At 38.1% G+C, this 25,129-nt stretch overlaps 1 protein-coding gene across 1 annotated transcript; it reads right to left on the bottom strand.

The window, feature by feature from the left end:
- Nucleotides 1-5,531: 5,531 nt before the first annotated feature.
- cct5 (chaperonin containing TCP1, subunit 5 (epsilon)) lies at nucleotides 5,532-24,921 on the bottom strand. Its single transcript, XM_028803416.2, has 11 exons — nucleotides 24,686-24,921; nucleotides 20,642-20,702; nucleotides 20,395-20,559; nucleotides 15,228-15,426; nucleotides 14,733-14,925; nucleotides 14,473-14,622; nucleotides 11,298-11,417; nucleotides 9,334-9,519; nucleotides 7,922-8,059; nucleotides 7,341-7,521; nucleotides 5,532-5,812 (listed from the first exon to the last, which is right to left on the bottom strand). Exons 1-11 carry the CDS (start codon nucleotides 24,788-24,790, stop codon nucleotides 5,685-5,687), a joined length of 1,626 nt encoding a protein of 541 aa, XP_028659249.2. The 5' UTR covers nucleotides 24,791-24,921; the 3' UTR covers nucleotides 5,532-5,684.
- Between the last annotated feature and the right edge of the window lie 208 nt (nucleotides 24,922-25,129).

Below are 25,129 nucleotides of genomic sequence, written 5' to 3'. Positions count from 1 at the left end.
TCGACTTTGAGCTCACCCCACAGAAACTTCACAGTGAAGGTTCTTAGTGCTCTGAATACTTCGGGAACTTGTCTGAATTTTATATGGTTTGGGTCATTGTAAAATCTGAACTGACACTATGGTGACAACTGCTTTATTTTTTTCCACATCATTTATCTTAGTTAAAAAAGCATTTCTGGCCTATTTGTTCAGTTTTTGGAGATTACACGACATTAAGATTCTATTATATAACTGCCAGCGATTCTCCACTTAGAACAATGCAGCCATCACCATGCATGAAGGCTGCCCATTTTAAATGAACTTTTTCAGCATTCCTCGATAGGAGCAAGTAGGATGACTTAAGCCGGGATTATTTCTGTTCCAACCCGGCTTTATTTAGTGGGACTCGCACTTTGATCTATAATAATAAAAGGCAAAGCCCTCACTGACTGACTCACTCATCACTAATTCTCCAACTTCCCGTGTAGGTGGAAGGCTGAAATTTGGCAGGCTCATTCCTTACAGCTTACTTACAAAAGTTAGGCAGGTTTCATTTCGAAATTCAACGCGTAATGGTCATAACTGGAACCTGTTTTTTCACAATATACTGTAATGGACGGCAGCTCGATGGCCGTGGGAGGAGGAGTTGAGTGTCACGTCATCACGCCTCCCACATAATCGCGTGAAAAGACTGTGAACGCAGTAGGGACAAATGAAGGAGGAGCTGCAAACAGCGAAGAACAAAAAATTCATTAAACAATTGAGAAGGGAGCGAGTGAAGCATACAAGCATGTTCATAAGGGAAACAAAGCACGGTGTAAAACGTAAGTTTAAATTAAGTTTATAGAAACGCTCCCGCTGCGGATTGCAATAACGTGAAAAGACTGTGAACGCAGTAGGGACAAATGAAGGAGGAGCCGCAAACAGCGAAGAACAAAAAATTAATTAAACAATTGAGAAGGGAGCGAGTGAAGCATACAAGCATGTTCATAAGGGAAACAAAGCATGGTGTAAAACGTAAGTTTAAATTAAGTTTATAGAAACGCTCCCGCTGCGGATTGCAATAACATATTTGCGAGATAAAAGTTTAATGAGAAGACACGAGGTATAAACGAACCACACGCCGTAGCGCAACATTAGGGGCAACAGTTTCAACCATTCTATTATCTGCTTCTCGCAACTGAAAGACGGCACATGGCGGATGTTAGCCCACTTGCTGACCGCAACGTTAGGGGCTTCAACTCTGGCGCTGACGATATTCGATTCTCGAGAGGAGATGCAGTGAGTGTGTATGCCTGATGAGCCCAGAATTAAGGAGAAACACGTGTCGCATACTCTTTGCATTATTTGAAAGTAAACTATTAAAACCATTCTATGATCAGCTTCTGGGAACAGAAAGAGGGCACGTGGCGGATGTAAGGCGACTTCCTGACCAACCACAAGCGTAACCTGGCAGGTAACCATCCATACAGTCAGATTGTGATTCAGAAAACGAATGCCATGAATTTAATTACCACGATCTACATACTGTCAAATAAACGAAACATACGCCGTAGCGGGACAGCTGTGAAAAGCGAGGTTCACAAAAAAACAGATCCTTAACAAATTGTTATTGGTATATTTTCGATCCGTTTAAAAAGGTTTTAATTTCTTCTTAAAAAATTAAAAGCAGTACTTCGCCGCAACGAAGCGCGAGAATTTGGCTATATATATCTGCTTCTCACAATTAAAAGAGGGCACGTGGCGGATTTTAGACGACTTCATGACCAAACATAAGTGTTACCTGCCAGGTAGGGTTACCACTTTTAATACAAAAAAATAAGGGACGCATACTGCAGCGGGTGCCACATCCCAGTGCCAACAGTTTGCAGACTCTACTTAAAAGACCCGCCCTCCTCACTGGACAGTTAAAAAGACCAATCAAACTAGCGATGACATCAAGTATTACCCAATCAAAAGTAGGAAAGGAGGCATCTTCATAAAATGCGTGTGGGATGATTTGCATGAGACGCTGCTTTAAAAAAAATGATAAAAAAAATACGGGACAAATCCCGTCCCGTATTGATTCAAAACGGGACGCAATTTCATTCTCAAATACGGGACGATTCCGTATTTTACAGTGCCAGGTAACCACCCATACAATCAGATTGTGATTCAGACTAGGAATGCAATGAATGTAATTACCCCGATCTACATACAAGGCGAAAGTCTTGCAACATTCAAAGATGATGGGTTGGGATAAGTACACCATAGAACATAAAAGAGCTTATGAAGCCTTGAACCGAAAAAAGCAAGATCTCAGAGATCGTAAAAAAAAAAAAGGAGGTAACGTCGTTTTACTCGCTGTAGATTTTAGTCAAACATTACCAGTTATTTCACGAGGGAGACCAGCAGATGAACTCAACACGTGTTTAAAATCCATGCTTCTCCCACGCTCGGTTATATGTCGTGTGTTCTCGGGTAGGTGCACCAAAAAATGTATACATTTAAGCATGTAATGGGCAAACAAAAAATGAGGTATACCCGAAGGCACTGCAGTAGTACTTAATGTAACTTTACTTCTTAAATGTTAATGTTTTACTGTTTAATAATTTATACGCTTCTTATATGTTGTTCAGATTCTTTTATCAAAATACCAGTGACCGCGCAATGCACGATAACGTGGAGTGAATACACCATACGCATCCGCCCACGGCCGCCCTGGTGTGCGCAGATAGGAGTTGATTCTACAATAAAATAAAATAAAGATAAAAACCCAGGATTGTTTCCTGCCTTGTGCCCTGTGTTGGCTGGGATTGGCTCCAGCAGACCCCCGTGACCCTGTGTTCGGATTCAGCAGGTTGGAAAATGGATGGATGGATGGATAAAAAGAGTAATACAATCATCACCCATAAAGCGGATAGCAGACGTGACGTTCTATATGTGTACCAGATTTCAAGTCAATAGGTGAAACGGTTTGCGAGCTACAGGTGATTTAAAATCCTGGACAGACAAACAAATTGCCACGGTAGCAAATTACAGAAGATGATTTTACTGTTTAATAATTTATATTTATATGAAATGTGCTTCTTATATATTACTTCATATTCTCATATGATAATGTTAATGTTGTTTATATTGATTTCTATGTTATTGAAACTGCATGTATGTGTGTATATGTATATATATATATATATATATATATAATATATGTGTATGTGTGTATATATATATATATATATATATACTAGCAAAATACCCGCGCTTCGCAGCGGAGAAGTAGTGTGTTAAAGAGGTTATGAAAAAAAAAAGGAAACATTTTAAAAATAACGTAACATGATTGTCAATGTAATTGTGTTGTCATTGTTATGAGTGTTGCTGTCATATATATATAATATATGTGTGTGTGTATATGTATATATATGACAGCAACACTCATAACAATGACAACACAATTACATTGACAATCATGTTACGTTATTTTTAAAATGTTTCCTTTTTTTTTTCATAACCTCTTTAACACACTACTTCTCCGCTGCGAAGCGCGGGTATTTTGCTAGTCTTAGATAAATGGTGATGGAATTGAATAAAAAAATTGAATTTGATTTGGCAAGTGGGTTGGCACCCTGCCTGGGATTGGTTCCTGCCTTGTGCCCTGTGTTGGCTGGGATTGGCTCCAGCAGACCCCCGTGACCCTGTGTCAGATTCAGCGGGTTGGAAAATGGATGGATGGAAGTTTATTCAGTGGGCGGCATGGTGGCGCAGTGGTAGCGCTGCTGCCTTGCAGTAAGGAGACCTGGGTTCCGGGTCCTCCCTGCGTGGAGTTTGCATGTTCTCCCCGTGTCTGTGTGGGTTCCCACCCACAGTCCAAAGACATGCAGGTTAGGTGCATTGGTGATCCTAAATTGTCCCTAGTGTGTGCTTGGTGTGTGTGCCCTGTCGTGGGCTGGCACCCTGCCCAGGGTTTGTTTCCTGCCTTGCGCCCTGTGTTGGCAGGGATTGGCTCCAGCAGACCCCCGTGACCCTGTTGTTAGGATATAGCGGGTTGGATAATGGATGGATGGAAGTTTTATGACAAATGAACAGATATGTCATTTCTCTCTGCACCCCCTTGGCTCTAATAGCTGGTGTTGCCCCCTCAAGTTGGCCTTCAACTCAAACATTATCTAAATGCAGAAGCATGTTGTGGGCAGCAGAGTTATCAGAAGCCAAATCATCCTTTTCTTCTTCTTCATATTGTGAGGTTTCTGAACTCTTTTGGGATCCCCACTCCCCACCCAATGGGAACAACACGCTGAAGTGCAATTGCCGCATCTGTGTAAGATTGTTTGTCCGTTGCCGGGGCAGGGCAACAGCAGTGCAGTGAAGCGCCAGAGAAGCGAATCCTAAAAGATCGCGGTCACGCTACAAGTCCCTGTCATACACCCCAAAGCACGAGGCAGAGTCTCAGTACTTTAGCAACACCAGCTTTATTCAGCTTGAAACAGCAACAGAGTGGTTATTTATGGTAGCGGGATGTGCCGCTCTCCTATACACAGACACAGCAGACAGGCAGGGTTGTGACCAGGTTAGTGGCCAAGTAATTCTGTTCCCTGCATTTAAAATGTTCCTTGGATCAGCCATCAAGATCTTTTCTGTTTGCTTCAGTGCTGAGACGCAGCAGAGCGTTGAGCCTGCTGTTGCCCCGGTAACATATAAACAGTCTTTCACAGACGCGGTGATCGCACTTCGGGACGCTCTTCGGCGTGTCGTCCAGTTCAGGGAGGTCCCAAGAGTTTAAAAACCTCACATTTTCTTGAATGAGTGCCACATTAATAGGGGTGTTTCTTGAACAAGCATCACTTAACCACATAAAAACGGCTTTTTCGACGTCTTCAAATGCAGCAGTTCACGTATGTTTGCAACCTGAGATTTCTTTTTTTTGGCTCGGTCTTTCAAGAAAGTTGACAGTGTCAATGGCGAAATTCCGAATTCACTGGCAACGTCTTTTTTCTTTTTGCCAGAATTGCGAGCTGCAAAAATGTAAAGTTTTTCTTTTTCTAATATGAACTGTTTTTTCGTGTCTGTCACCCTCCTATAGAAACGGCAATGAGTTCAATTCCAATGGATATTTTTCAAATGTTGACAAGCAATAAGCAAAAGGTATCACTGAAAACCACCAAAAACAAAAAGGGCAAAAAAGTACGAAGAAAGTCCAAAGAAAGAAATTATTTATTTATTTTTTTTTAAACAGTGTTTCTGTTTGGGGATCGTTGTTCACAAATGAGCTGCGGCCACAGAACTAACTGCTCTGTGGACGATTCATTCAAGCATTTCAAGGTCTTTTGGGCACTTCGTTGTAATGAAAGTATCTGCTGAATGTGCTTCGTAGTAACGAGATTTCTATAGACTCACGTCACATGGGGAAACTGTGGGGACCATAAAACTACTTAGTTGTAATTGAAATTTTGTTGTAAAGGAATTTCACCGGTATGTAATATATAAAATGGTTTTTATACATCTTTCTCCTCAACAGACATGCAGACTTTATGATTAAGTACTGATACAAAATTTACCAATAAATAATCCAACTATACAATAATATGGCAGACTTTTATTTTTTGCAGCCTGTACAAACACAGCCTCAGTGACAGAAATGCAGTAACAAACAATAAATATCTCCTGGTGGGCGAGACGCTCCCCTCCTGCCCGAAGTGAAAGATCCTTCAGTTGTTTTAACATATCAATCACTCCTCCATCTCTCCTGGTTTGCGGATGTCATCAATCTTCAGGATCATTTTCACCACCTGAGTAGCCAAGGAAATCTGCTGCTTTTTACCAATAAGGGTTTCAATTACATGTTGCTGCTTCATATCTGAAAAAGAGAAAAACGTACGCATTAAACAAGGAACCAAATGCCTTTATAAGCTGGTGGCACATTACATGACTTCCAGTCGGAGGGGGATATCAACCTTTACGCCTGCAGTTGTTGATCTCATTGCACAAGTCTGTCAGATTACCTAACTAGATACAGCAGTGCTAAACGAAAGCTTTACAAGCAGGGAGAGTTCAGTCGTCATCTTGCAACCCCTACCCCATTTTCTTTTTGCCTTTCTATTGTGGTACGTTAAACTTGAGACATCAGATAGATAAGCCTCTCTTCTGTTTGTGAGGTCCAAAACGCCCACAATTCCTTATTTCCCATTGCTGCACTATATGTACGTTTGGATGAGTGCTCATTGCTTCTCAACTCTCTTTATACAAGCCCATCCCTACAACGTAAGATGAAAATCAGGTCTTTTTCATTTTCTCAGGATAAGTTTCAGGGAGGAGGAGAAAAACAATTGCTGGATAAGTCAAGTCCTCACAGGTGGCGCTGTGGTAGTGCTGCTGCTTTGCAGTAAGGAGACTGTGGAAGATTGTGGGTTCACTTCCCGGTTCCTCCCTGTGTGGATAGCGCTTAGAGTACTGAGAAAAGCGCTATATAAATGTAATGAATTATTATTATTAATGAATTATTATTATTATTGTGTGAAGGCCTTAAGCAATCCTTGGGCATTTACAATTATCAGCTGCTCTTACAATGACTCCCAATAGCCTATTGCTAGGTAAATGGTACCCATCTGGGGGGCTTAGTTTTAGTTACATTTTTGTTATGATTCAGAATCCTTAATTGTCTATTTTACTTTCAAACTGATGCATTACATTTTTAGTTGTTGCCCATTTTCTTAACCAGCCATCAGTTAATAAGGAGGTGCAAATGACAAAAGAGACAGAAGCTCTCTAGCTAACATGCTTCCAGTTAAACCTGTGTACATGCTTCTCGAAGTATCTGTGTTAATACAATGTTTGAAATAAATGAGAGAGAAGGGAAGGACCAAGAGTTACAAATCTATTCATATGCTTTGTGGTTTGTAACAATGGTTCTCAGAAAGCAAAAAAATCTACAATGTGATAAAGATTTGTCTTAGAAAAATGAAAGAATAAACAAGCCATATAATTGAATACCAAGTCTCATTATCTACTAGGCATGGCTTCTATTTATGAAACAGGTCGGAACACTGCATCCACTGTGGACTTTCAAGACCAGAGTGGAGTACCCCCAGCTATACGTTAAATCCTCTAAATTGGGTATTCAGACTCAACTTGAAATGCACTCTGCATACAATTATTTGAAGAAAGTCACTCAGCTCATTGAACTTGTCCAGTTGTTCATAAATAGTGCATTGTGATTTTAATTAAAAGCACTACACAACATCCATTGGCCAATCAGAGGGTTCAGAAAAAAGGGGAAATCGTTTTGATTGGAGTGTTTATGGAAGAGCAAGTTGGTGAACATGACAACATTAACAGGCCGAGTATTCCAGTGGAGTCGTTTTGAATTGTAATACACATCTACGTACCATGAGTGCCCTGATGTAAACAGTCAATTCCAAGTGCTGGATTTCCTTCTTTGACTTGTCTGGCCCTAATCTCAGACATGGTTTGGATAGGACTTAACCCGCTGTTCTCGGCCAAAGCCATTGGAATCACTTCCAAGGAATCAGCAAATGCCCTCATGGCATACTGCTCCAAAGTGGGACACTAAAGAGATTAAGGGGGAAAAATATTATTTAAGTTCATTTATGACAGCAATAAGTTAAGGTGGGGTACAGTAGTTGTATGGGATGTGACAGTAGGATAAGAATATTGCTCAAAAATAGAGAAAGACATTTTACAAAAGCCACATAATATCACCACGTAAAAGAAAAGAGTTAATGTGATGAAAATTGTAATAGTTTGCAAAGCTAGATTACTTTAAGCAACCGTGACTTCCAGAAGAACTAACAGTGAGCACTTTGCTGACAACTGACAAAAAAAAAAAAAAAAAAAAAAGAGTAAGCTTACAAAAAAAATAACCTTATTTATGGGGAAACACTTGTATTATGTCAAAGTAAGTCATTATTACTATTTTGATTAAAATCCATGATTTGTGCTCACATACCTTATCTGCTGCCTGATTAACTGCTAAGGCACACGCAATCTCAGAGGCCCCACCTCCATACACCACACGGTTGTCCCGTACCAAGTTGCGTATGACACAAAGTGCATCATGAAGTGCTCGCTTGGCTTCCTCAATAATCTGCAGATAGATAGATAGATACTTTATTAATCCCAATGGGAAATTCACATTTTAAAAATGACAAAAATTATAAAAATGACATTTTATACAATTTAAAAAAAAAAAAAAAGTCACTGACATTACAGTCAATTTGGTGATGAAATGTATCATCTAAAATAATTCATGTGCTATAAATATGAATACGAATGCATAAATAAACTGGCCATCACATCCCTTTCAGGCCAAAGTTACATCAGAAATTTTGTAGCAGTATGATTTGTTATTATTCATTTACATTCCTGTGAAAGGACAAGCCAACTGTATTAAAATGCTGACTCAAGACTATCAGTGGAAAAAGGTAAACATATAACCTATTTTCTTGCCTGGAGGAAGCAAGGTTAAAAAAAGGCCAGAAGGACTCACACTAAACAAATTTTTTTATAACGGGAGACAACTGTACACTAAACAAATTTTTACATCACATATATATATTTTTATATACTGAAAACATTAATAACTTCAAGGAAATACAAAATTTAAAAATACTGGCAGAACTCAAACCATGACTTCCAGTTTGGCATACCATCAAGTGTGCTACCATTACATGACTTCTAGTTGGAAGAGGATGTCAAACTTAAGGACTCTGGCGATGAGTAACTAGGTAAGTAACTAGAGTATCAGAATGCATGACTAGGAATCAAAGTATATAATCAATCAAATTAGATGACTATGTGATGATTTTCCAACATAATTTCACATTTCAAAAGTTCTGTGACCTTGCCCCTTTTTCTGACAGTTAATAATGGACTACCTGATAGAGCCGGTGCCCTGTGAGGCCTTGCAGGTACTCAGAGTTCAGCCTTTATCTATGACCCCCCCCCATTCTGATGTGATACATAAAACACACAACATCTGACAGATGAACCTTCTCCTGTTTGCCAGGACTATTAACACCCACATCCCTGAACTCCTACAGTACATGCCTTGTACTTCCTGGCTGTCACATGCCCACAAGCCCACCCCAACAACCCAAGTCAAAAATCAAACCTTTCCATTTTTGCTAGAGACTGAATAGACTTGGTATTACTGTGTAAATGAAGTCTGCAGCTGAAAAATGGAATGCAATTTGAAAATACCTTAAGCTGTATGAAAATACAGTCAAATATTGCTGGTTAGTCAGTCAAATCAAGGACAGGAAGTTTGCAATTTTGTACATCTCAAACTGAATTATACTAAATATTTAAGGTTACAGTAAAGCTAAGATTAAAAAGTAGAACATTTAAATAATACTATACCATCTTGTTTCCCCCTCTTATAAAGATTGTTACAGCTCTTGAATTCTTGCATTCTTCAATCACAAGCATCCTGTCTTTTGTTGTCCCAAATGTGATTTCTCTAACTGTCCCAGCTGTGCCAAGTTTCTCAGGAGTAAGTTCACAGAATCGAGGAACAATACGTCCACCAGTTGCAATGGCTATAAGCTACAAAGTAAGTAGAGAAATAAATGGTACAATTATATCTGATAGCATTATACATACACATTCTATAATCATATTATAATTTAGTGTGGTTTCTTAATCTTTCTACTTATATAACTAACTCGCTAAAGCTGTGCTACTTCAATTCTTTAAAGTTGTAAGAGGCTTTCAATGACAGAATTCATTCAAGTAACTACTCTTTTTAGTTTACATAACACCTTTCATAGTTTCAATTGCTGCAAAGTGTATTATAAGAAATACAGCTAGAAATAAAAAAGCAAACAAAACCCAAAAAGCAACAGATTGGATATGTAAAATTGCAAATGAAAAGTAGATCAAGACATCCATAATGTAACAGCATCTCTTACATACATATTATATATACATATATATATATATAAAATTTCTCTTCTGGTTCATCCTTCTTCCACTTCAAAACCGGTCCCGCCCACACGGCATTTCTCGATTCCTATTCGTCGTCTTCCATGTCATGCACTATACTCGCCTGCTGAACGTAATACATCCAACAAGTACTCGAGGTGCTGCCACAACGGTAAAGTAGCTTTACCACCCTTGCGGGAGCCACCTGTGTCTTTACAACAGCTTCTTACACTGCAAACATCAGAAGCTAAAAACTATCGTGAACACATTGGAGAATACAACTCTTCTCTAGCGTTTGCTTCCATGGGTGCACAGATAACAACCTCCTGGCCACGGACCATACTGTTTTAAAATACATGGGCAAATTTATCACCAAATCTCTCCACTATACGCTAACACTTCTACCTCTCCAGGATATGGACAGTTGTATGTTTTTGACACAGCGCAAGCTACTGAAGTACGCTTACAAAATAAAGCAAACTCTGCATGCAGCGAAAATTTACTTCTCCAGCTAGATGCTCAGAACCATCAACCCCTTTGCTAAATCATACAAATACATGCATGAAATCAATCAGTCCAATCCAACAGCATCTGTATGAATGGTTTTCAAGGAAAACCCTGGGCAGGATTTAAGACTATACAATGCCCCGACATTCCAGTGATTTTCGTCGGAGAAGATGGCAAAACGCCTGCCGAAAGGGACATTTGCATCTATCCATAGGCAACTCCTGTAAACAGATTTCCACGCTCAATATGAATTGCGATCCTATGGTTTACCCACTTTTACTCCCTTACAGAGCCATCGGCTGGCACAAAGATTTACAACATGTTACCAATAAAAGAACCGCCAAGCGAATAAGGCTTACTCAATGCCAATTTTACACGTACAGATTAGCAATGAGAAATACATTTAGTATTTTGCACTCCAGCAGCAAACTATTTCAACAGTACGTCAAAGATGCGTATGTTAAAACAGAGGACGTGTGTCTCAACTATCTCAGATTACAACAACAAGATCTGCATGTGGAACAAATACAATGTTTGAATACAGACGCACTGCAAACAAACGCTGAAAATAACAACGTACGTGTAGGCAAAATGATCATATTACCATCCACATTTCCAGGAAGTCCAAGATACATGCAACAAAACTATCAGGATGCCATGACCATAGTACGTAAATTCGAAAATCCTGATTTATTTATCACTTTCACATGTAATCCTACTTGGCAGGAAATTCTACATGCATACTGCGTCTTTCAAGAAGTATTTATTTCTACTTGATTTCTGAATTCCTTTCTCACAGTTTTCTGTTCCTATTCTATTCTTCTTCGGCTAGTGTCAAGTATTTTGATAACTGGAAAAAGAAATCCACCCATTAACTTCGACATTCATCTTACCTCAATTTCAGGCCCACCCACCCATCGAACAGCTGGTAGCTGGTTCTGCAGGAGCAGATGGTTGGCTTCATCATCAAATCCCCATTGACATATTGCTAGGTTTGCTCCATTGTCTTTGATCTGAAAGGAAAGTAAGTAGATAGTAGAATTATATTGGTTTCTGTGTGATTAATTACCCATTTTGGCAAACCGTGCATGAATCTTCCATCCAGTAGCATACATGTTTACGTAGATTTTTGAAGGTGTTTTTTAAATAAGGTACATAAAAATCTAGTGCTGGCCGGTATGACCAAAATTCTATATCATTGTATTTTTCATAATTATACCGGTTTCACGGTATTCAACTGTATTTTTTTCCCCATGCATGAGTGGATGTTAACCACATTTTCCACTGCAATTACTGCAGTAGACTGGCTAAGAATAACCTGTTCCACTGTCATGAGAATTGTACATTGTACAAAAAAAACATTTTAATGTACGCACAATTATTAATACAGGTTTGCATGGCTCCATAAAGTGATAGTTTTTAAGGGGTTGGCACTAATGAAGAGAAGGAATCACATTGCATGAAAGTTGCAGTCAAAATATAGAACCTTTTTATTGAACAAATTTTGCAAACATCTTAAACTAAAATTTTGACAACATATTTTCAACCATCCAAAGAGGCATTTAGACTTAGTAAAATATCCGGAGGTGCTTGTCAAAAGTTGTATTGCACTGAACAAGTCTTAGAAAAGGAATAAATAGTAAATATTTTTTGTAAACCAACTACACTTTGTTAATGTTAACAATCTCTGTCCACGGACATGTTAAAGTGACTATTTGAACAACTTTTCCATCATTAAACTGCATATTTAAACTAATAATAAAATAAACAATAGTGCAACTTCCAGTAATAATACTATTACTTCAAGCCCAGGTACATTACACAGTACTCACCAAATAAAAATAAAACAAGTGCAATTTGGTGATGACATCTTTACCAACTGAACCATCATTAAGGCAAACTGCATTAATATGGACCTTGCTTCAAGCTAAGCTATATACATAAATAATAAAAATGCAACTTGCATTTATAATGCTATTTGTGGTATAGCCCTACAGAAGCATATTAGGGCCATGGTGAAGAAAAAAAAAAAAAAAAACCATATGTCGAGATTAAAGTCGACATTTCCACTTTATTCTCGCAGTTTATTTTGTCATTAAAAGTAGAATGTCGTAAACTTCATCCTAAAATCAAGGTTTAAATTACTAGATTTTCTCAAACACTGTCATAAGTTAATGTAGCACATTAAATGCTTTGTGTTGTGTTCCCCGACCCAGTTGTTAATCGCTACGCGCTACGTAAACTGACTTCCACTTGCACTAAAAGGACGCGCAGGCAGCGATCACCGCATAACATACATTCACTTCATGACATTCCTGCTCTATGAAAATTTAGAATGCCAAGATAAATACTTGATATTTTCATGATGAAATGCATTAAAGCATGTATTAAACATGCACGGTAGTGCTGCTCCCTCGCAGTAATGGGTCCCCAGGTGTACGTTCAGTGTAGAGAACTTTATGGCAGGTGTGACGAGGCTCCAAAAACTGGATGTATGAATGGGTATCGTACAGGTCTAACTTAAATATTGTGTAAATGTTGGGTTTGTGATCTGGTGGTTGGAGACACGAACACAGAATTCAATGGATGTTCTTCTGAGCAGGCTTTCTTTATTGCATGTGTGCTGTCTCTGTCTTAAGTACCAAACCCCCAGTTCCTATCCTTCCTTTTTCTTTCTCCACATAACCAATCACCACACAATAAACGTCTTTGTGAAATTAAAACTAGTTATAAACTTACACCACAGAGTGTTCAGAACTTTAAAAAAAAATCTTTATTATACATGTTTAATTATGCCATCCATTTAGGGTTGCACCCATCCTAGCAATCATTGTGTGCGAGGCAGAAGCAAATTCTGAACGGGGCGCCAACACATCGCAGGGTGAATACGAGCAATACATACACTAGCAGGGTCAATATAGCCTAACAAAACCCCACATCCTACATAACTTTGAAAGGAAACTGAAGCACGCCGAGTAAACCCACCAGAAAAACATGCAAATTCAAAGCAGGGAACACCCGGGACCACACCACCATGCCCCCACATGATTAATGCATGCTTTAATGCATTTCATCATGAAAATGATATCAAGTATTTATTTCAGCATTCTAAATGTTCAGAGAGCAGGAATATAATGAAATTAATGTATTCTGTGTGGTGATCGCTGCCTGCGCATCCTCTTAGTGTAAGTGGAACTCAGTTTAAGAAGCATGTAGCGATTAACATGGCTCGGGGAACACTTAACACAAACCATTTAATGTGCTACATAACTTGTGATGGGGTTTGAGAAAAATCTAGTAAATATTCATTTTAAGATGAAGTTTAATTTACGATGTTCTACTTTAATGACAAATGTCGAGAATAAATTAAACATGTCGTCACACTATAACACAGTACCTAGGTACATTACACAGTATTGAAAAAAATAAAACAAGTACAACTTGGATTGCAGTTGCAATTATCCAGTAGTATAGAAACAGTATTCACACATTTGAACAGAATGGTCCACATACGACCTTTTAAAACCAAAGTATAACCAGACAACAGACACGGCTCCTTTTTTCGGCAAAAGTTCTTCTGTGTCATCATGCTCAACTTTATCATCTGCTACAGCTTCAATTTCAGAATGTTCTCTGTCCATTTTCACTGTTCAATACCTCCACTAATGCATGTACTCCATTGCATGTACGTTTAACGGTTCAGCAGTGAAAAAGGTCCCTCCTTAAACAGATTCCCCCTGCGCCACGTTTCGAACGTTGTTTAACCTATTTAAACCGGTGTTGGGTTTTAAGAAAAATCCTTATCATAACAAAAATAAAAAACGTTTCTGGTATGAACCGGTATAACGCCCAGCACTACATAAAACCAAAAACAAAATATATACAACATAGTATAACTATAAACTATATTGACCAATAGCACCTGACTGTTCTATAAACATTAAATATTTGCTGAAGTAGCAATATTTTATTTTAAAAAATACTTCCAAATTTAATTTCACTTTAGTGCTCTTAAAATGTATCAAACTACTAAACCCACCTATTCAAATAAAAGTATCACATGCTTACTTGATTAATCATTTCTTCAAATTTTTCCTTTTCATACTTCTGCAGGGCTTTGTAATCTGCAACAGATGTCACGTCAAGCTTATGCTTAGTCTTGGGCTTTGGTGGTTCAAATGGACAAGTAAGAATTGCCATTTTTGTATCTTTTAAAACCTACAAAACAGGAGGTGACAGGAAAGTGTGTTTACATACTTCTATCTATCAATTTAAAATAAAAAGCAAAACTGGTTAAAAAAAAAAAAAAACCAAACAACCACACTCACTTTGGGCATCTGTGGATGACTAAATTCTTTATCAACAATTACTCCTTTGATAAGCTGAGTGTCCTCCAGTTTTCCACCAACTTTTCCCTCCATTTTGATGAGCTCAAAGTCAACATCTTTGCGTTCCATATCCGCAACCGTAAGGATTGCATTCACTGCAATTTCGGCCATCTGCCTGTGGCAACGATTAATTCTAAAAAACAAAAACAAAGCAGACCACATAAAAAACTTAAAAGTTAAACGGTTCTGAACTAGTCTTTACTTAAATGACAGATGATTGCAACAGAAAAAGTTAGGTATGGCAGACACCAAAATGTTGAGATGAATGTGTGGAGTTATAAAAGGACAAAATAAATGAAACAATCAGTGGTACAACAAAAGTGGGAGAGATATGTAAAAATGTATAGGTTGAAGTGGTATGTACATGAGATGAGGAGAGACAATGAATATACGGGCAAGAGGGAAAGTAAAGTATAGTTAAATAATTTAACTTACACTTTTGAGCCTAGCGTAGTCATTGCTGTCTGAATGAGAGGATCTGTGTTTTTGGAATCCACAGGAAAGCTGTCACTAATTCTATCAAGCTCTTCAATAGCTATGCGAGCTGCCTGATCATAGCCATCAGCTATCCTAATGGGATGAATGCCACGATCTAGCAACTGTTCTGCTTCTTCCAAGAGCGCTCCTGCAAGAACTGTGAAGAAAATATAATTGGGAACAATTTGAACCAATTTAAAAAAAACAAAAAAAAAACAAACAAAAAAAAAAACCAAGTGTATTCTTATCCCACTTTTAATGAGTTAAAATGCTTCTATACTGATGATCCAAATAGTTTGCAGTACATACAGGGCATTCAATGCCAGTTACTTACAATGTAAAAATGTCCATAATTTTCCTGCCCTGTTGGCCACCTCTATACAACACTATATCTGCAAAAGCCGGCACAACTTTCCCATAATTTTTCCCCGTCTACACATTTTCCATCCCTGTCAATTGAAGGAACATTACCTTAGTTTTGAACTTGTTTCACATATAAAGATAAAAATGTGAAAACTAGGAGTATTTAAATAAAAATTACAAAAAAAAAAAACACACACACACTATATGAACTTTTATAACTCAATAACATTAATTATTTGTTATACATCAAAATCAAAATAGGTGCCTGCAAGAATATTAATCCTGGATATAAATGCTTTAAACCACCATCACTGTGAATATATCAACAGCATGCCAAAACCAAAAAGTGAAAAAGTTAACTTTCAAAGTTATTTGGTTTATTTTTTTAAAGAACACAAAACGAACAGATTTCTGCAAGCCCAAAAGATTACTTACTGCTACAAATGACCAAATATGCACACTATGGAAGTAGACATATAATGGGAAAAGTGCTTTTTCTTATTAGAGAAGCAATACAGTGGATAATGTTAAACAAAAATACACATTTACTTTAATATGTAACTACACAGGAAATGTGAAAATAAACTAAATATTTTGATGTGACTTATAATGACAGGTTTAGTTTTATTTTTTCACTGATCCAAAGAAGAGTTTAATAGCAATATTTTCCATGCTTTTTTTTGTAATTCAAAGTTGTCCAAAAGAATAAATGTGTATATACAGTGGAACCTCGGTTCACGACCATAATTCGTTCCACAACTCTGGTCGTAAACCGAGTTGGTCGTGAACCGAAGCAATTTCTCCCATAGGATTGTATGTAAATACAATTAATCCGTTCCAGACCGTAGAAACTGTATGTAAATATATACATTTTTTCAGTTTTTAAGCACAAATATAGTTAATTATACCATAGAATGCACAGCGTAATGGTAAACTAAATGTAAAAACATTGAATAACACTGAGAAAACCTTTAACAACAGAGAAAACTAACACTGCAATAGTTCGCACTATAGTGCTAGGAACCGCTCTCGCTAAAAACATTTTTTTTAATGAGTTTTAAGCACAGGGGAAAAAAGGAACATTTGAAAAATCCGTAATTTAATAAACCACCAAGAAAAGTAACACTGCAACAATGCAGGCTACGAACCGATCACCGGAAACAGAACTGAAAACAAAAACAAGCCTTCTCTAACTTATGCGTCCCTCAATCGCTCTGTATGTGTGTGCGTGCGTCTCTCTTTTGCAAGCCTGGAGCGCTCCTGTGTGTGTGCGCACCTCTCTCTCCTACCCCCCCCCCCCCCCCGCCTGTGTGTGTGTGTGTGTGTCTCTCTTTTGCGAGCCTGGAGCGCCTGTGTGTATTGTCACGCTTGGGTCACAGATTTGCACAGAGACACAGGAGGTTGTAGAAAAAAAGGAACTTTATTCAAAGCACTGCAAACAAACATTTGTCTCTTTTCAACAGTTTAAACGTGCTCCATGACAAGTCAGAGATGACAGCTCCGCCAGGAGCACAGATTGTCTGAGAGAGAAAGAAGGAGAAGCAAGCAACCAATTTAACAAACTGAAAGAAGCCCGTGCAGGCTTTTTAAGAAGGCGGAGCACCGCACGAGACGCATATTACGCGACAGAGCCGGCAAGAAGGGAAAGGAGGAATGTTAAGGTAGTCTGTCCATGTTTCTTACGGGTTTTCCCAGGGGCGTCTGTATTCTCTGGGGGTGCGATCAGCTTTGCAGCTCAGTGTGTCTGTCTAGAGCGCTCCTGTGTGTGTGCGCACACGCCTCTCTCGCGCGTGTTCCTGCGTGTGTGTGTGTGTGTGTGTGTGTGTACAGCCCTCTGTCTCTTGCGCTGCCTCTCTGTGTGTGTGTGTGTGTGTGTGTGTGTGCGCGTGTGCTCTCTCTCGCTGCACAGGAAATGCACAGGGAGAGAATGAACATCAACAAACCGAAAGGGAACCTGGCTTGTTCGTAAACCGAGTGTTTGGTCGTGAACCGAGGCAAAAGTTAGGCGAACTTTTTGGTCGTAAACCGAGTTGTACGTGTGCCGAGACGTTCGTGAACCGAGGTTCCACTGTACATTGAAAACCAACCAAAAAGTGTGCTTATCAGTTGACCAGAGAAGATTCAGGGCTGATTTGGTGCCTTGCCCAATTGACTGTTGGCTGAAAGCAGTACTGATGAAGCTAAATGCAGCTTTTAGATAATTAGGGATAATAATTATAGTGTCATATAATATGACTGTGTGTGTGTGTGCACGCACACGCGCACACACACACACACTAGGGACAATTTAGGATCGCCAATGCACCTAAACTGCATGTCTTTGGACTGTGGGAGGAAACCCACGCAGACACGGGCAGAACATGCAAACACCATGCAGGAAGGACCCGGGAAGCAAACCCAGGTCTCCTTACTGCGAGGCAGCAGCGCTACCACTGTGCCACCGTGCTGTCTTGGGACCTGAGTATAAACACAAACACTAAATATTTATGAATGTAAAAAAAGCACTTGTTGGTATGCAATAGCAAGCAAATGAGTGTAACAGGAAAACAGTACAACAACAACACCACCACCACCTGGAAGTCCTTCAGAACTTTGTGTAACTGAAGCCAATACAGAGGACCTTTGGAGAAAAATAAATACACGAATGTATTGTAAAATGTGACAACAATTACATATGGGCTTAAATAATTAAATGTGGCACAAATTATTTTTAACCATTTATCTCTTTATATAATTTATTTAATCATTACTTTATTTCAGTGACAGCCCACGCAACGTGAAACAAGCCTTGGAATGAAAACTGTCACTTTCACCAGTTAAAGTTGAGATGGTGGGCTCTAGCAAGTACAGTATTTTGCCTGGTAAATTTTTGGTATAGTAGATATAAATCTTTGCCCGTCACATTTGCAGCAGACACTGTGGTATTCGTCATTCTTTAGGAATCAGCATCAGAGCTTCTTGATTTAAAATAGCCACTTCGCACAGTAATTCTAGGAAACTTTCTTGCACTCATATCTAACAGAGATACACACAGTCACAACTTTAAGAATGTGCTTTGCCTGCATTCAACGTTTGGCTCATAAGCACCTTGAATAAACTCTGAGAATTCATAAATCAAAACACAGTTTTAATTAGAGCCCACCCTCTCATATTTGACAGATGAAAATGACAGTTTTCATTTCAAGGCATATTTCATATTGTTTACAGTGTTCATGACATAAATAAGCGAGGAACCAAATAAATACATAAAGAAATTAGCAACACATAAAGCCATAGGTTTGTGACACACTTATTTATGTTCACATTTCATAATTATTTGTTGTATTTCAAAATACATTTACTTGTGTATTGATGTATTCATTTAATTTTGTTCGAAATATTCTTCTACAGGCCATTGCTGCTCAACACCTGTTCTGCAGAGCTAAAGAGTCTTGATTGATTGATTAATTATACTTTATTTGCATGGATGGTAAATCTGAAAAAATCCCTCAGATGGATCTGTCTGATGTGTGGTACCTGCTCTGGTGTGGTCACTTGAGGGGTGCCACTATAAAGCAAACTGTGGTATGAAATGCCCGATTGCAGCACGCATATGCATATGGTAAAGTCCCAAGCTGCTGGTAATAACAGAGATTGCAGAATGCACAAAAAATGACTTTAAGTGAGGACTTTGTCTTGCTTTGACCCAAGATTTGAAAAGTAATCTGATCAGACACTGTTCTACCAGGCCCTCCATGGGCAAAAGTACACCTAACTGCCAGTGGAATGAAGCAAACTGACAACTGTTTATTGAAGTACAAAAACAGTAACTTTCTCATTCTGGAAAATTTTGTAATTCTTTTTTCTATCAGTACATATAAAAATAAGCCCTCACTTGAAAACTACTTGAGAAATTGAGGAAGAAATAAGAAACACAAAGTGACAAAAATGGGAACAAAGAAATTTAATAGAAGTGGAATGCAATTTTTAAGTGGAAAGCAGTTTTTAAACTGGAAATGGCATGTTGGTGCAACACCTACTTTCAAAATTAAACCCATGAAATACTCATACGAGGGGGAGTCAAGCTAAAGTTAGAAAATGGGATTCATTAGAAAAAGGAAAGAACCTTAACAAAAATGATAATGTCATTTCTCAATGTAGTCTCCACCCTTCTCAATGCACTAGCGCATCCACTCGTGTACCGCTTTCTTCACATCGTCATCTGTCTCAAATCAACGTCCACCCAGATGTTTTTTAGCAGTCCAAAAAAAGGTAGAAATCACACTGTGGGAAATCTGGCAAATAAGGAGGATGTGGCAATACCTCAAACTTCAGTTTCACCAGACAAGCCTTGATGTTCTTAGCAGTGTGTGGGCAGGCATTATTTTGCAGCAAAAGGACTCCTCAAGCCAGCAGTCCCTATTGCTTGGATCGAATAGCAGGCTTCATATTGGTCTCCAGCAAGTCACAGTAACTTGCACTAGAGACTGTAGTACCCCTTGGCATGTAGTGTTCAACAAAAACTCGGGTGCACGAGTCGTTGCGAGGACAAGACAAAACCTTTTATTCTGCTGGAACCCAGACACTTCCAGGCAGGTGGCGCAAGTGCATTGAGAAGGGTGGACACTACATTGTGAAATGACAATCAGTTTTGTTAAGGTTCGTTCCATTTTCTAACTTTAGTTTGACTCCCCCTCAGTATAAAACAACAATTAAAGCATCAACATAGAACAGAGAAAGCTTATTATTTGTTTACACAAATATGAAACTTGAGAAAGCTTACCTACGACACCAGTGGTCCCATCACCAATTTCATCATCTTGAGATTTTGACAATTCCACCATTAGTTTGGCAACCTGATGTTCCACATCCATCATGTTTAAAATAGTAGCTCCATCATTGGTAATGGTGACTTCTCCATCCTTGTCAACCATCATCTTATCAAGTCCTAAAATACAACGAATACATAAGTCTATTATCTTTTGTCATTTTAAAATTAACCAAGTTCTGCATTTAAAATACAAACTTACCGTTTGGTCCCAAAGATGTTTTCAGTGTGTTTGCAACTGCTTTAGCTGCCATGATATGAGACTGCAAGCAATAAAAGAAGAGATATAAACCCATTAAGAAATAGACACTTGGAAAATGGGAACTGTCTAAAACATAAAATATAAAAATATTAAGCAGTGTATTTCTACATAAATTGGTAACCATTAATTTTGCATATGAAAAGTACAAAATTCTGCATTATTCTATAGAGTCTACTAATTTATAAATTCAGCCATAAGAGATGTTGAATATCCAAAGCATTTAAAAAAAACTTTTAAAACAAAGTATGCCAAGAATGTGTTTATTGATTGAACAGGTAAACATTCGTAAAACTAATGAGTCTTTAAACCACAGAACATGTTCTCTCAGATACACTGGTGATACAAGAACATGCTGCAACCCCTCATTTACATCATGGGAACTTTTTCCTTCTGAATAAAAGAAAAATGCTTTGCGACTCATTTTCATGTATAACTCCCTTCTTCTATGACAAGATGTTTTTTCTTTTTTTCATATTAGGAATGGGTATTTTTTAATGCACACGAGATAACAATGCTTCGAGATGGACCTCATGTCCAGGTTTCAAATCTCCCCACACCAATCATGTATGGAGTTTTTATAATCTACTAATGTTAGGTTAAGTAGACTTTACTATCCCAGAGGGAACTTTGTCTACCTGAGGTGCTCCCACATTCGTCTCACATCCCCAACGACAAGCTTGTTAGCTTAACTGGAGAATAAAAAGTAGCCATGGATGTGTGCATAGAAGTGGGCCATTCAATAGACTGGTGCCCTGAGATTAATTAAGATGGATTGAGAAAATTCTATTTTAAAAATTTCAGCATTAGGTAATTCTGACATAAAAGGCATGGAGAGGAAAAATAAAAAAATAAAATTACAATTCTGAGCCATATCACGATGATCTTTATTAGAGACAGATTTTTATTTTTGTCTACGGCAGCTATCACGTAGTGAAACAGGCTGGGTAATTTGTGAAAAACTCAAGAAAATAAAAGCAAATGTGTACCCACAAGTAAACAAAGACTGCTGTGAAAAACAAATGTTTTTTTCCGGCACTGACATACCACTCAATTGACTTAATAATCTGAAAAAACAAAATACAGTTATTTCTAAATTTGTTGCAGTTTGTTAAGAAAGTTTGGCTTACCTGGATCTAAAAGACACGTCTCACTAGCAACCATCATGTGTTCCTAACAATTTAACAGTTACTGTAGCACAATTGTTTAATGTTTAATTATGTTTTAATTTTCTTCTTGACACAACTTTGAGTAGCTACTACAATAATTTTCTTGCAAAGTCAATAAGGGTCTATACACTAGCCACCTGTCATATCAACAAACCTTTAATGCTACTCTGCATTCTTTGCTTTACTGGGAGTACAGATTTTTGACTTCTTACAGCAAATGGAATCACAATTCGGTTTAGATTTGTATAATAATGAATCAGCAAGTCCTCAATATTTTCTCAGGTTGATGATCAAAGATGCCTAAACTCTAATCTAATGGAGCTGGACAGTTTGACATCCATGGCAGAGCGACTGGCGCTGAGCAGGCTCTGGTCAATCATGAAGAATCCACTGCAGCCACTGAAAAGTATCATCTCCAGACAGAGGAGCAGCTTCAGCGACAGACTGAGGAGATCATTCCTCCCTCACACTATGCGACTCTTCAATTCCACCCGGGGGTGGGGTGGGGTAAATGTTAACATTATACAAAGTTACTGTCTGTTATACCTGCATTATCATCACTCTTTAAATTTAATATTGTTTTTTATCAGTATGCTGCTGCTGGAATAACAAAGTATCTATCTATCTATCTATCTAATCCTCACTCCTTGTTTACTGTATACAAGCAAATTTACAGAAACAGCATTCTCTTGGAAGATTTCAATGGTAGCATAAATTGCTATTAATGAAATATATGGCAGCTATGTAATTCAAGTTTAATCAATGATGGATCACTTCATGACACAGTGGTTACAAAGCTGCACCACAGCTCCAGAAAACTGTGTCTCAATGCCAGCCATCTCTACATCTTCACAGATTTTGTACAATTTCCTCATGTAGGTTTTCTTGCAACATTAAAAAAACTATAACTGGTTGTTCTATATTGGCACAATGTGAATTCAAGATTGTGTGTGCATAAATACACACAAAATAAACCTTAGGAAGGAATGATGTCTCATTCAGGGCTTGCTCTTGTTTTGTGTTCATGCCCAGTGGACAAATGGATAACTTATTTAACTTACTATCATAGTTTCCATAAAATTAAAAAGCAAGCGTTATAAATGCTGTTAGTCTTTAAATGCAGCACAGGTATTTTAGTACATTTTAAAGGTATAGTTCATGTTGTTGATGAACGTAGATTACCTAGCAGAAATAAGATGAAAATATATGTGATTCAAATGATTAAATACTGGGTATCATTACATTTTAACCAAATAACACTTCTATAACAAAGCTTCAGCATTTTGCCTGCAGATGTTCCAGTCTCTGGGATTTTTGCCTTCATTGAATTTCCACTGAAAGCTATTCATAACAAGTTATGTCCCTAACCTTGTCTTCTATTTTCTTATCATTTGAACAGCATCCACCCCTCATTTGCTTTAGCAGATGTAAAATGAGACATCCCTCATTTCTTCTCTTTAAGTAAACCATTAGTTTTTACTTTATCCACCACTGCGCCTTACAAGAAAATTTAAGTTCCCTTCCCTTCCAATTAATCAGGTCATATGACAAGCAGCTTCTAGGTAGAATACACTTTATTTGTAAAGGAGCCACAGCATTTCACAAAACCTTTTTCACAAAAGGGCATATTTCTGCAGTTACTGTAAGTAAACTCGTAATAAAATAAAGGTGCCAGTGTGGTTCTTCAGAACGATGTCATAGAGGAATCATATTTAGTTCCCCAAACAAATCTTTAATCAGATCTCTAACAGGCTCCACACAGTAAATAACCATGAACACAAAGTAACAGATTTGTGAAATACCAGTGCCTCTTGATTTCAAAAGAACTCTGGTTAGGTCCAGATTATCTTAATCAAGTTAGTGTTCTGCTTGGTAGCCTACCATACATTAAAGATTTTGTTTTTGGTACATATTTGGACGTTTTTCAAAGCACAAAGAACCTTTCCCCAAAATGAAATGGTTCTTTCCCAAGCAATGGCTTTATGAGGAACCCAATATCCCAGTAAAGGACCATATAGTGCCATTAAAGGACCATTATTTTTTAGAGTGTAGGGGAATGTTAAATCAAAGTCATCACAAGATTATTGAACTTTTCGCAGCCTACCTGCCTGCTAATGAGACGTAAAGAATTATTGTTTTGTTAGTTCTCTAAATTGCTGAAGAAATGCACCAGTCATAAATGCAAATGAAGAATCGGGCACATTCTGTCAGAATGTGTCACAAGGTAGAGGACAACTCTAGATGCACAACTCCATATATGAAAAGGAACCGTTCACAACTTCAGACGCTATGACAACCTACACAACACTCGGTTATCAAAGTTCAAAAAATTCTAGTGCTACAATGAAGGAAAAACAGTTAAATGACAAGTTCATTACAAAATCGCGACTGCTTTCGGCAGGTACAACTCCTACAAAAATCTGCGTAACGGTTATCCATATATATATATATTTTTAAGCGTCGATAAACAGATACCCAGCCCCGCCCTAACGTTTTATATATCAAATCTCACCCAGATTTTATTACTACGTTAACCGCTGATCTGAATTTACCTCCAGAATTTTATGAAGTGCCTTTTGCTGTCAAACTCTATTTTACAACACAATCACCAGAAGCACGTGTATGAGATCCCGGCAACCGGCAAGTGCTTCCATTTTTTTACATTTCAGGTTACTTTAGAAACATGTCACAACCTTGTTCATTTTAACAAATACTGAATACTAATGTTTCTCAACATTATTTAAGTACGGAGCACAGAAATAGAACGGCCAGGTGGGCCTACTGGAAAACTTCCATTCATTGTACATTAAAACTGTACCTTCAGCGCTTCCAGGCCCGTCAAACGAGACTTCTTTTCCTGGTCTTTAATGATGATAAAGGTTCGCCCATACTCGTCAAATGCAAGGGTCCCCAAAGCTGACATATTGATGACGGTTATTTACTATTTAGTCACAAACAGAAAAAGTTGACAAGCGCAAACAATTTTAAGGCCTAAAGACTGGCCTCCACTTGCGCCTCCTTAACGGACCCCACGCTGTAGTGGTGGAGGTTTCTAGAACAGACTTCAGTACAATGGGTCATTCCACTGTGATAAAAGGGGGTGTGCTTGGATAATATTTATTAAGTCCATAAAGTTAATCATGACAAATGTTCTTTAAGTAAATAATATAATAATAAGTATTTTATAATAAATTCAGTTTGCATCATCACAAATATATACACTGAAATTTATAGATTTAAATGTTATCAGAGAACAGTGGTT

Source organism: Erpetoichthys calabaricus, chromosome 6 (genome assembly GCF_900747795.2).
Source record: "Erpetoichthys calabaricus chromosome 6, fErpCal1.3, whole genome shotgun sequence".
Lineage (NCBI taxonomy): Eukaryota > Metazoa > Chordata > Cladistia > Polypteriformes > Polypteridae > Erpetoichthys > Erpetoichthys calabaricus.
This window is presented reverse-complemented; position numbering and strand designations above follow the sequence as displayed.

Coding starts and splice junctions, on each gene's coding strand:
- cct5 (XM_028803416.2), bottom strand. CDS start 24,790: ATGTCAGCTTTGGGGACCCTTGCATTTGACGAGTATGGGCGAACCTTT. Junction 14,623..14,732: donor GTCATCCACAGATGCCCAAA/GTGAGTGTGGTT, acceptor CCTGTTTTGTAG/GTTTTAAAAGATACAAAAAT. Junction 5,813..7,340: donor TTTACATCAGGGCACTCATG/GTACGTAGATGT, acceptor TCTCTTTTTCAG/ATATGAAGCAGCAACATGTA.